Source organism: Perissodus microlepis, chromosome 7 (assembly GCF_051167445.1).
Source record: "Perissodus microlepis isolate ML-2025 ecotype Zambia chromosome 7, ASM5116744v1, whole genome shotgun sequence".
Lineage (NCBI taxonomy): Eukaryota > Metazoa > Chordata > Actinopteri > Cichliformes > Cichlidae > Perissodus > Perissodus microlepis.
Genome location: NC_140467.1, coordinates 22,545,198 through 22,558,019, shown reverse-complemented (window position 1 = coordinate 22,558,019; position 12,822 = coordinate 22,545,198). Strand labels below are relative to the sequence as shown.

Genomic DNA, 12,822 nt, shown 5'->3' with positions numbered 1-12,822 from the left:
AAAATCGCACAGGCTGGACACCAGATTTTTCAGCTTTCAGAACAAAAGCTCTCAGTTCTCTGGCCAACCAGATCTTTTCAGCTGAAGGACAAGCAATAACAGCTCCACTACTGTCTTTTGCAATGCCACCAGTGTGACTGAAGATTTGGGGGGGGGTTTTAATTATCATAGACAGTCACAATGACACAATCAGCCAGTTGAAGACCCACTGCACCACCGCACGTCCCTCTTCCCCCTCGAAACAATTACTGATCCTTGTCTTATTCATGAAGCCTGCTTATAATGCCAGGGCATCCTGCAGAGTGGAGGGATCTGTCTGTGAGAATCAGCCTTGTGAATGCCTTTCCACACACAATGGCGTACATGTATGCACAGGAAGCAATTCAACCACGTGTATGCATGTGTGCTTATGTAAACATGTGTTTCAGCACTGTCAGACAGATGCAGATGAGATCTGACCAGCTCCAGTAGAGCGCCCCACAGTGCCGGCAGTTCTGCAGTGGGGCTTGTTGCTTTAACTGTCACCTGACAAACAACGTCTTGTCCCATCATCTCTTCTTTGAGGACGATAAGATCCACAAACAGTGTCACAGCAACCACACAGGGACATTAACTTACATGTTCAAAATCAATATACTAAGTCTTATTGTGAGAGAGCTTGTGTAGGTGCAAGTGAGATAACTCTGATGGTTTGAAAGCCATGTAATATAGCCCTTTCTGAACACCTACGCTGTAGCCGTCTCTAAATAACAAGTGTTAAAAGAACAAGAAAGAAAGAGACTTTCATAAAGTAGCGAGAGAACTCTGCAATAACCAGCAGCTGTCTTAGCCATAAGATAACAAATAGTTCTGCAGCACAGAGTGTCATATTTACTTAACTTTTCTGGAGTTAGAGAGACTATGTTACTGCTGACACTTTTACTGTGAGAGCACATCTTGAGCCTTACACCTACAGTGAATGGCAGTTTCAGTCATTAGTTTAGTTTGGTATCGCCTTTGTAGCTGTTAAGGTGATGGTTCAGTTTGCCCCGTTCAGCAGCGACTTATGTGTGGTGCTGGCATAATTATACAGGTGAACTATGAAACTGTGTCAGTGATCATACAGTATCCATAGCTGTAGTTCTATGGAGAATGCATATACATTGCCAATTTGCTTGTTTCATTAGCAATAACACCAGGAATAGAAAAGCCAGAGATGGCGTTGAATGGGTGAGGTCCATTGGTTTCCTTTATCAGAATGTGTGAAAGGACTTTCTGATAGATTAGATTAGATGAAACTTTATTAATCCCTCGGGTGGGTTCCTCCGGGAAATTCAGTTATAAGCTGAATATATATTCAGTTGATAAGCCACTGACAATTACCAAAGAAACAGAGAATAGCCTTTGTTTAATTAACTCAAGTCAGATTAGCAAGAACATTTACTGAAAACGTACCTAGTAGACCCTGGTTGTGTTATCCTTGCAAAAAAGACCGGATTAACACTCTGCCAAGCCAGATACCCATGGCTGCCTAAAGCTCAAAACTCATTATCTGTGAACTGCTTAATTCGATTAACATTTGCTTAAATTAAATATTTAATTAGTTATAGACATGTGATAGTTGTAGACATATAAGACATCCTGGGTAATATGTTATCCAGGCATGCAAACAAACATATCAGGCATTTCTGGCATCATTGTCTTGCTAATCATGTCAGTCATGTCAAGTGTCAAGTTTCTCCTAAGTATTAAAGCTCCTAATCCCATTTTAGCACATCTTAGTAACATCAGTTGAATTCAGTTTTATTTATACAGCACAACAGTCGTCGCCTCAAGGTGCTTACAGTAAAAACCCATTTGGCAAGGGTGAGAAGGAAAAACTCCCTTTTAACAGGAAGAAACCCCTGCCAGCCATCTGACACAACTATTTGGGAGTAATGGATAACTATAGGCCAACCCTTAAAGGTTCTGACTGCCTCTGTTAACTTAAATAAATGTCATGGGGTTTTTTTGACTTGGCATTTTGTTTGTGTTCTCCAGTGGTGGGGAACACTGAACTGAGTCTCTTAAGCCTTTTTTTTTGTTGCCCTTTGTCTCTGTCTGCTGTCTAACTAACCAGGGAGCATTATTCACAACTGACATTGACAGCCTTACCTGTGACAATAAACTGCATTGACATGGCTCTCCCTTCACTGCCCTTGCTGAAGGCTTCGGTAATGCAGCCCATATGCAAGCCCTAATTACTTTCTCCGATGGCCCCTGCAACAAGGTCACACTTGTTATGCCACTGTCCCATCCACACAATCAGATTTTTTACAAAGGAAGCTAATCTCATTCCTTCACAAGCCATTATCTTGATCGGACTGGCTTTTTACGCAATTTGTAACGCTGTCCAGATGAGAGAATGACTTTCCTTTAGGAGTGAAGACGCTCCCATCAGCATCCCAGTGAGAAGCTTCAAACTGTCAGCCAACATCCACCAACTCCAAATTGGAGTTAAATTGAAGAGGCGTTCGGCTGGAGAAAGGCCAAGACAAGCAGGCCAGAGCACTGCTGCAGCGGCAGATGTCGATGAAGGTTTTTAATGGAGTTGAATTAATTCACGCAGGGTGTAATTTGTCCCGTGGATGTGGGAGGCGTACTAAGCCTGAACTTTTTCAGGGTCACAAGAGTCATTATATTGATAGACATCTGCTGAGGCAGCCTGCAAATTTGCAAAAACTGACAGATCTGTTCTGATGTTGAGATAATGATAAATAGCATTCCTCCAACGCAAGGCTTGTAGTAAAGCCAGAGCTGCACCCTCACATATGTTTGCCCAATACTGAGTAAATAGAGAGAGTTAAAGTAAATAACTGCCGATTTACTCTCCTAGTTAATTTTCCAAATTTAAATTGGCCAATTTATTGTTGAGTGAATTCTGTGCACCATACCGTGGAAAGGTTTTGGCTCTACAAGTAAGGATGATTTCAAATGCATGTAAATGAAAGAGCTTTAATCTACCAGTTGTTAAACAGCAGGAGTTCTTCTAAGCAGTTTCTGAAAGTGTTTAGCTTTTAGCTCTCTAACTGTCTAACGTCAGCCACTTGTTCTTGTAGTTGAAGATAGTGTATTACTCTGGTTGTATATCAGTGACCTCCTGTAGACAATTACATGAAGAATCTGAACATCTGAGGTGCCAAAAGCCTTTGCACAGTACTTTATCTTTATATTAAAGCTAAAAATCCAATTTGTCAATTTGTCAATCACATTTGTTTTTTCTATTCAGAAACATTTGAGAAAGGTTGTCTGTCTCTATTTGCTAGCCCTGCAACAGACTGGCAACCTGTCCAGGGTGTACCCCGCCTCTCGCCTTATGGCAGCTGCTGTGTTCCCCTCATGTTTGCTCACCACTCTTTTTTTTTTTTTTTTGTGGTGTACATATTGTGGAGCCTTCCCGTCATCCTTTGTCATGTCATCCACGCTGCCTTCTGTTTCCCTTGCTCTGATTTCTCAGAGTTTCCCAAGCGTGTTTGGGATGTTTGGATTCTTTGTTATCTTTTGGATTTGGAACTTTGTAATTTTCTGGACCAAGGAGCATTAAAGCTTGTTTTAAAGTTTATTCCTGCCCCAAGAGTCAAGCATTTGAGCCCATAAAGGTTTGTCAGCCTTATAGTGTTTCATGGCACTGCACAGCAGTCAAGTGTCTGTAGCATTTATGAGGCTTGATGTAACAGTACCAATCTAAAGAGAATTTGTAGAGCTCTATTTGACACTGAAATAAAGTTCTCATTCTTAATAGTTGGAAGTACACTGTTGCAGAATGTGATTAAAATGAACCAGTTGTAGTAATCACTGGAGAAAGACAACATTTGTTTATTAAGAACATTTCTTTCTCATTTCTTTTGTGATTGTTAGACTTCTCTTTCTAATAATTGCAGGATTTGTATCTCACAACATACATGCCTTGAAATGGCTACTGCTGTTACCTGGCACTGTATGCATAAAACTGAATTAACTGAATAGAACTGAATTAAAATCAAATGACCATTTCAGGATTCTGACTAAAATCTATTTAAGCAGGAAATTATTACTAAAGAAGAACCAAAGGTCAGTCTTGAAATGGTTCGTGTCATCTTCTTCCCTCTTCCCACACCAGTATAGCAAGTGGTCTGGATTAGCTTTGTAATGTACTGCCATCTGCTGGTAGTGAACGTGCATGTGCACAACTAACAAAATGAAGCATTTTGATTTGTTTACAATCCATCTTTTGAAATACATTTTTCCTGACTGAAGCTAGGTTGGAGTATAGTAAACCAAGAAACAGACCTGTTTAATATAATCATAATATCTGTTATTATGTATCATGATGGGTAAAAGCCTGCAGGATATTGCTATTACTTTTTGAACTCCTAGTTTTACAATATCCACAACTAAATCACTTAAAAGGTTTCCTTGATTGCAACACAAACAAGAAACACTGCAAAGAGACAACTTACTTTGACCTTTTCACTCGTTTTATTAAAAATAAACATGCAGTTAAAATGTGTTGCTGAATGTAAGTCGCAAGAGCCTTCACAATTGTGAACGTAATATCACAGGGTCATTTCTTGCATTGATATGACTTATTTTGTTAAGCTTTGAACATTTTCGTTTATACAGAATATTGACAGTCTTTCCAAACAAGTATAAGATTATAAGCATGGTTGTAGACTTAACTGATTTCCAGATGTTAACAGCTGTGAGGCTACGAGGCCACAAAACACCACAATACTGCCCCGCTACAAAACTTGTTTCAGTTTAAAGCTACAACTACAATTACAAAAATGTGTTTTCACTGACGTGTCATAGTATGTGAAAAAATATCATTCCAGTTTTTCTTAAACAGCATATACTTTTCTGTTAAAATTTAAAGTTGACCAAAAAAAATCCCAATGCTCTCACTTTATGATGCAGATTTCTACAAAGATTTTGTGACTATTCTTTCTTTTTCTTTTTTTTTCTCTTGATATGTGACTCTTCCCCCTAAAGGTATACTTGAATTTCTATGACAGCAGCTATTCACACAGTAAATCTGAAGTAGTTACACAACACCGCCATCCACTGCCCGTGATGGGCGCATACACTGTTGGTGGCCACTGACTTGAAAAGAATAATAATGAAGGTTGTCTATATGATATATTTTTAACCTTTGTTCATGCAAAGTTTGACCTTTTCTTGTTACACCTGATGTATTTGATGTATTCAAATGGAGCTATTTGAAACATTCTGGGGCATTCAGCTGTGCAGAACTACCTGGTTTAAAGGTGCGCCGGCAGTAATTTTGGTATGAAAGTTGGCAGCTTTAAAACTAACTGACTTGATAAATACCTGCAGTAACTGGAGTGAATGAAAAGCTAGAACGATGATGGCTGCATATTATTTCATCTCAGCGATGTAATTTAAGTTCAGAGGACCTTTTACCTTTTTTGTGTTACATTCAGAAAAAGATACCAAATGAACTCAGTTGGTGAATATCAAAAAAAGAAATTCGACATCCACCTGTATCCAGGAGCACAGTTAGATTTCGTTTCACATGTGGGACTTTGAGCTGTCTGTCTCTGAGATTTCATCTGTCACCCCAATACAAAGGAGGTGAACATCATTTTCCTTTTAGGTACTCAAAAATTGAGAAATTACATTTGAAGATTTTCTTGTAACCTTTCCCTGACAGAGAAATGGTTCCACTGAAATATGACCACATCGAGGTCTGGGGATAATCCCTGTTATCCGAAACGCTTTTTTAAAGGAGATAATGAGTCCATACCCAAGTATGACCCTTTACTATCAGCAAGGCTGGACATAGCTGTCCCGCTTAGAAATGCAGTTTTGCTTTTTGATTCTTTTTCGTACGGGATTACGTGTTGTAAGCATGTTTTGAGGGGACTGAGTTCAGGTGAAATATCAGGTGTTGATGGTAACGTGAATTTTTTGTGCCTGATTTCTCACTTACCATCATCTCAAAAAGTGTTACCAAAACTTTTGTAGAACAAAGAAATCCTTTGTACCTAATTGTTTGGCCCAAACTTGTTTTGAATAAAAACAGCTTTTCCTTTGCATCAAACTCCAAATCTAATCTTCTCACATCACCTGCTCTCTCAGGCAACAAGATGAAGCCATCCCAAGTGTGTGTTTGCCTGTGTGTTGCACGTCATCCAAGTGCTTTGGCTGTCAAGGTTAAGAACCAAGTTTCAAAGAACACCAAAGCTTTTTGATTTAGAGAGGAAACTGCCATTTATTAAGGCCAAGACCTCTCATTCGCTGTAGTAAAGGTGTATTTCATTTGCTGAAGTCAAAGGGCCCCTGTGCTCCTTTGAAAAATGCTCAGCATAGCACATGCTATTAAGATCAATGTGTTGACATTAAAGGCGCCACAAGCTGAATTTTAACATCAAGAAATCATTACGGCATCAGTGTTCAGACCTGACTGTAGTTGCAAGTGGATCCCCAGTCAAAGAGTGGCAGCATTTATTGGGCTGTTTTTCATTATATTATAGATTTTTCACCAATCTATAAAAGTTCCTGTTGAAAAACACTCATGAAGGAGACAAATAATTAATAATAAATTACATTGCAACGATGCTGCTACCGGCAAAGTCTACTATTTTTTCCAAATTATAAATGTATCTTAGGATATGTAAAATTCCATCACTGATATTTGTATAAATGATTGATTTGAAAACAAACAAAAAAAGACATAAATCAAGATTGCAGATTGCATTATTATACATAAGAATGAATGTCTAAAGAACAAGGTCATTCTATATTTCCATACTAAGAAATATAGAATAACCTTTTTGGTCTTATGGAAGACCAAAAATCAACAGCATGTTTGTGCTTTTTTAAAAAATGATTAAGCATAGCTAACATTTTAGGCACTATTTGTGTTTCATTTCTAATTTGTTGGGATTTTTCTAAGTGCATATCAATCCATATTTAGGATCCAGCAGCCCAATTGTAATTTTATGCACAATAAAGTACTGAGTCCTAAACTAAACTGTGTTCACTGAGATTAAAGTTGATAAAGAATGAGGACAGATGAGAAATTAAAGCGAAAATATGGACTTTGACCACTACTGGATCCTGGGCTTAATGCTGTGGGAGCAGTTTGATTTCACAGTATGGGTCCACAGAGACATTTTTCTATGCTGATGAGAGTGATCTTTTCCAAGATGACAAAACTTCTATCCATGAGGCGCAGTGGGACTGAATTAATGATGAAGGTGAATAATATGCTGTGGCCTTTGCAGTAACCAATTTTCAACCAGTTGAACAGTATTGCTTCTACTCTGTGTTTCCATGCATGTCAAAGTAGAGTTGCAGAGACTTGGAGAGTTTGTGCTAAACCGACTGAAGCTACTGGTGACACTTAGGGAGACATAAAGTGTCTCCTGGTTTTGTTTGGTCGGAGGAGTAATTTGTTGTAGGTTGTGATCCTGTGAACGCTAATTAGGTATTATAAAGGATGAAATATGACACAACTTAGCTAAGTCGTTACATAAATAGAAAAAGCAGATTGTGACATTGCGCTGGCTTTGTGTCATGAATCCTTTAATTTCTGAAACAAAATAGATTTATTTTGCAGTGAATAAATAGCATACATAAATACAGTTTCTCAGAGATACACTATTTCTTTGATGCTAAGGATTTTATTTTCAGGAGCAGGATAAAGACAGGCCTCTCTGTTGGACATACAATCAAAGGGTCTGATTGGATAAAAAGGAACAGGAAAAAAAAAAGACTGCATCTACAAGAAGACAGGAAATAAACACAATCACATAATTACACAAAATATGTGGTCCGGTCCCTTAAAATGGTGCTGCGGTCTCTGGGGTGTCAGTAAAATGTACTTCGTTTTAAGATGTACGGCCGCCGAGTCTTAGTGATGTGCCCCACTTGCCTCTTCAATATGTAGGGTGACTTTCGTTTCAGTGGAGCGTCGCTGTTCTCCTCTGAATACTCTAGAGAGTCTTGGAGTAGCTGTGAGGAGTGAAGGGAGACACAGCAGAGGATGAGTGTCACACAACATGAGGGAGTGTGAGGGGGGCGGGTGGCAGGCAAACATGTTTTGGTACTGACTGCTAATCTGCAGGTGTTGTGTTAACATTTAAAAAAAGAGAAATGCCACAGTGCGAGGAGCCAAGAGTAGAGAGAAAAACGATGACAGCGAGTGAGATTTAATGAAGTGTGTTTGCTTTAGGGGAGAATACACATGCTCCTGTGTGTTCTGGCGATGTGAGTGAGTAAGTGTGTATGTACACAAGTCTGTGTATTTGTTTTGACTGGGCTTTTGGTTGACAGTTACTTCTCAACAAGTAGCTTAGGTAGGAGATTAGGACTTTTGAGAATTTCCTTAGCTATCCATAATTTATGCAAGGTGCTAGTGGAACCTCTGAAAGTTAGATTTTACCAGTAAATATCTGCTTGTGCTTATGCAATGTTGTTATTTGAAAAGTAGCCCACACAGCAAAAGAAAGTAAGTTAAAGATGATTGTCTGACCCTCTCCTCCCGGCTTTGCAGTACTCGGCAGATGTGTTGCAAGTTGTACATCTCATCCAGCAGCTGGAGGCTCCCCTCCCTCAGACCCCCATCCTCCTCCTCGCCACTCCACGCCTCCTGGTGCAGGGCGCTCAGCATCTTACAGAGGTTGGCCAGAGACACGCGCCAATAGGGGGCACTCTGCTTATTCTGTTTCATCTGCACAGAGGGCACAAGATACCAGGATGAGACAGTTAAATGGATTGAGTGGTTGGATTTTTAACACTCAGAGTGCATCACTTAATCAGATTCCTGCTTTGAGCAATATTTTTGTTGGTGTTTTAGTGTATTTTGTGAACTTGGGTGAAGTGAAAACTGTACTGACCACTCAAGAGGCTGATGTTTCAGGTGGTTTAGAAGCTTTTTGGTTTAATGGGGATTGTTTTCTCTCGTGAAACATTTATATCGACAGAAATGATCCGACTAAAAAACGACACTTTCAGCTATTACTCAATCCGCGTCCACAACACTGTAAGTACAAACTGTGGCCATCATTTTAAAATTCAGCCAAACTGTTGATTCGATACCTCAATCTGACTTAATCATTTTGATATTTGTCATTTCATAGCTTATTTTTGAGCAAACAAAATACAGTCAGTATTGTGATCTACACCATACTCTCACTTTTAATGTTGTACATTTTGCATTTGCAGCAGTAAACACTCAGGTAGTTCCTCTAAAAAGGGACTGAGGATTCTGCATGTGAGACTTTTACAATGTAATCTAAGCACTGATTATTTCTTAAAGACACATGCACTCAGAGTGAACAGAGTGAGACTACTGAGTTATAATCTAGTGTCTCTAGAGTGCAGTGAGATGGTAAAGAGCCCCCAGAGTCCTCTGTGTGTACTGGCTGTCACGTGCATGTTGCAGTCAAAGATGTCAGTGTCAGGGAGGCTCACTCATCATTTATGACCACTGGAAGTATCCTCAAATATAAAGACGAAAACTCTTTTTGTTTGCCAGGCAGGAGACGTGGATAAAAGCTTTAGTGGCGTCAAATGAACAAGCGTCAGGATCAAACATAAGCAGCTGACATTTGGAAATTGCCCATGCACAAAAGACAAACTAGCTGAGTTAGTGTGGCCATGCAATTGTGCTGTAATGTCATATGAAAGATTGTGGTGCTTCACTGGAAATTTCTACCTTAACGTTAGTCTCCTGGGCTCTTTAGCGTTCACAAACTTGCATTTTATAGAGACGTTAAAGCAGTTACAGCAAAAGTTCAACCTGAATTCCAGCATCGGAACAACTAAAGATACTGAACACAGAGGTCAGTGACTCACTATGCAGAGTAATAAGAAGGTAATTTAGTTGTATTCAGTAGAGAATGAAAAACCACAATGGAGCATTAACCGTGGTATCTAATCAGATGAAAGGAAGGGAGGAGTATATCAGTCAATTTTATTGTCAAATATATAGTGTGTAGATAAAGAGCCACAAATAGGTCTATCTTCCACCATACTGCACTTTCCAGCCTCTTGAGCAGTCTGTCAGTCATGCAGCAAGTTATTATTACAATCATCACCCCTGAGCAACCTCTGAGCATCGGCAGCCATGAATCAAATGGCTGATTTGTCACCGTCATGTCTCCGTGTGAGCATCGCGGTTTTTCATCAGCAAGAAGGGTAAAAGATGTGTCATAACTATACTGCCAGGTCCATCTGAATCCTATTAGGATCGGCCATCCGTCTGTGCGTGCCTTTGGTTCCACATTCACTGATTTCATACCTGATCTTTGCATAGCCTCAGGCAGACATCAGATAAATGTGATAAAAAGCTCAAAGTTACAACTGAATTAGAATGCCCAATCTCAGCTCTTATTTTCTCCTCGTTTCAAAGGACTGCAGCAAATGGAAAGGTGATTATTTGTTATTTTTCTGAGCACATTTGAACTGGATACACTTTTAAAAAGAGCAAATTGACTAAAAAAAAAACAAAGTTAATGCTCAGGCAGCCTGAGTGGCACAAAAAGCCTCTTGTGGTAAATTATTTATCTCCCACTCAGCATGAGCACAACCGCAAGCTGAGGTTGCCACTGAAGCGTGGATGTAGATTTCATGAAAGAACACCTGGAAAGCCTTTATCGGCGAGGTCAGAGACCGACCCGGCAGGATGAAGCTTTTCTTTCCAGTCTCTGATATCACAGATGTAAAAAGACCAGATACCTTGGAAGTGAAGAGACTGCTGAGTAGTTCCTCTTCTAGCGCTCGCTGCTCCTGGTCAACATCTGTCAGTTACAGAAAAACAGCTTTACAACATTCAGATTTCACACAAATAAAAACACAAAACAAAAGATTTTTGCCCTAATAAACATAAATCAATATAATTAAAACAAATATACTTGGTCTAATCTAAATGTATACTCAGTCGGTTTCATTTGAACAGATTCCATTAAATTTAATGTTTCACATTCTACTTGTGTAACAACATAACAAAAAAATTGACATGTAATCCAACTACTTAAAGAAGTCAGTATTTTGGGCATAAATATTTTTGGAGTGTAGTTTAGTTCAGTCCTCAATGAAATGTTATTTAAATTAAGAATTAAGTATAGTTTCTCATCATTTACATTTGAATAGTAAAGTTGCGAAGAAACCCAGCCCTCAGTATCTGATGGTGGTCATCTTCATCACTATTGATAACAGAGTGTCTGTGCACCCTGACAGTGACAAAAACAATGCATAATATCAATAAGAATTCCATGTGCATATCTCTCTCCCTATATATATGTGTGTGTGTGTGTGTGTGTGTGTGTGTGTGTGTGTGTGTGTGTGTGTGCGTGCGTGCATGTTATGCGCGCGCATGCATAAAAGTTGTCCTTTATTTGCTTATTGATCCAAAAGTAACTATCATCTAGTAACAATCCATTCTCATGGATTTTGAGTATTGGAAATAGTTCAGTTAAACTGCACATAAGATCAAACAAAGAATGTGAACGATAGTGTAAGTTACATTAATAGTTACATTAATAGTTTTTTCTTCTGTGCCGTGTTTGGAAGAGGTGAAGTGAAACTGTCATAAAAGCCCATATTCACATGTGACTATGGCCACTTTTAAGCTTTCAACAGGTGACACTATTGATCAGCCTGAGTCCCAGTGCACCCTGACAGTTAAACAAAGCACAAATTATGCATGGATTTGAAAGAATGGAAGAGGCAATTGATCTTTGAGGGGGGAAAGGGGTTTTATAGTAGCCTAAAAGAGCTGTAATCCTTGAGCAAAATTAAGATTTTCACTTATACAGTTATTTTTTTTAATAAACCGAGGTTTAAAAGTTAGCTGTGTCATGAAGTCACACGCCATTCTCTGATTTTTCCCTAAAGAATAAATCATTTCAACTACAGGTTATTTCAGTATTTAATCTAAAGGACCAAACTCAAAACCATCCTTTTTAACCAACTTTGCCATTCAAGGTTTTTCAGAAATATTTGCAGTATTTTTTCCTTCTTTTATGCACATGTAACATTTCAGTATGATGCACCTGTTTTGTGAATAAATCCATAAAGTTCTACATAGAAAACCTGTTGAAAGAACACCAGTGCTTACCTGTACAAAGTGCACCACATGTTAAACAGAGGAGAAGCATACACGCCAACTGTGTCTGCATCTTGATCAGAACAAAAAAATCTGAAAAGAAATACCCCAAAAGAACAAAAAAAGGATCCCACACTGAAGAATTCACCTGAGGAGGAATCTAGTCCATAAGGTTAGGGGCCAGACACAGACAAAGAGAGGCTGGAGACAAAATTTAGTGAAGCTGCTGTTTTGTTTTTTTCTTGTTCTTCTTCTTCAGATCTATACACACTTAAGCAGTTTTCTGCTGCTGGGATGTGAAGCACAGTGGGCTCCATTCCCTGGGTATATAAGAGCCAAAGTGATGTCACAGCATCTGCCCCCCCCCCCCACACAGACACACATCTCCAACCCCACCTTCCCACCCATTACCACATCCCACTCATTCTCCCTTCATGGCATCTCTTCACTCACGTCACTGTGTCATCAGATGTTTCATCCGACGACACTCCGGCATCATGACGTGAAAGGTTTTTGCGTCAAGGTTTGGAAGATGTGGTTATTTCCCCTCATGAATGCACACAGTCCGAGGTTAGTTTTGCCTCATGTTCCACTGATGGGTACCAGCAGCGATGAGGCAGGATGAACGAATCAGGCTCTTCATTTTTTTTCTAATTCACCAGGTTGTTGTCTTGGTTAACAAACAAAACCACTACATGCTAAAGGCTCAAATATTGGTGACAATTAGAATTTAATTAACGTGAAGGCAC

General features: G+C 39.3%; 1 protein-coding gene across 1 annotated transcript; it reads right to left on the bottom strand.

Annotated features, from left to right (window-relative positions):
- Positions 1 to 7,530: 7,530 nt before the first annotated feature.
- Positions 7,531 to 12,379, bottom strand: nts (neurotensin). The gene is made up of 4 exons (XM_084932541.1): positions 12,086 to 12,379; positions 10,705 to 10,766; positions 8,498 to 8,695; positions 7,531 to 7,977 (listed from the first exon to the last, which is right to left on the bottom strand). The coding sequence occupies exons 1-4, from the start codon at positions 12,144 to 12,146 to the stop codon at positions 7,834 to 7,836; spliced, it is 465 nt and encodes a 154-aa protein (XP_084788667.1). The 5' UTR covers positions 12,147 to 12,379; the 3' UTR covers positions 7,531 to 7,833.
- Positions 12,380 to 12,822: the final 443 nt, after the last annotated feature.

Bases quoted from the DNA above. Each gene is read 5' to 3' on its own strand.
- nts (XM_084932541.1), bottom strand. From the start codon at position 12,146: ATGCAGACACAGTTGGCGTGTATGCTTCTCCTCTGTTTAACATGTGGT. The intron at 10,767-12,085 runs GTAAGCACTGGT...TGTAACTGACAG, and splicing joins ATGTGGTGCACTTTGTACAG to ATGTTGACCAGGAGCAGCGA. The intron at 8,696-10,704 runs GTATCTGGTCTT...CCCTCTGTGCAG, and splicing joins GCAGTCTCTTCACTTCCAAG to ATGAAACAGAATAAGCAGAG.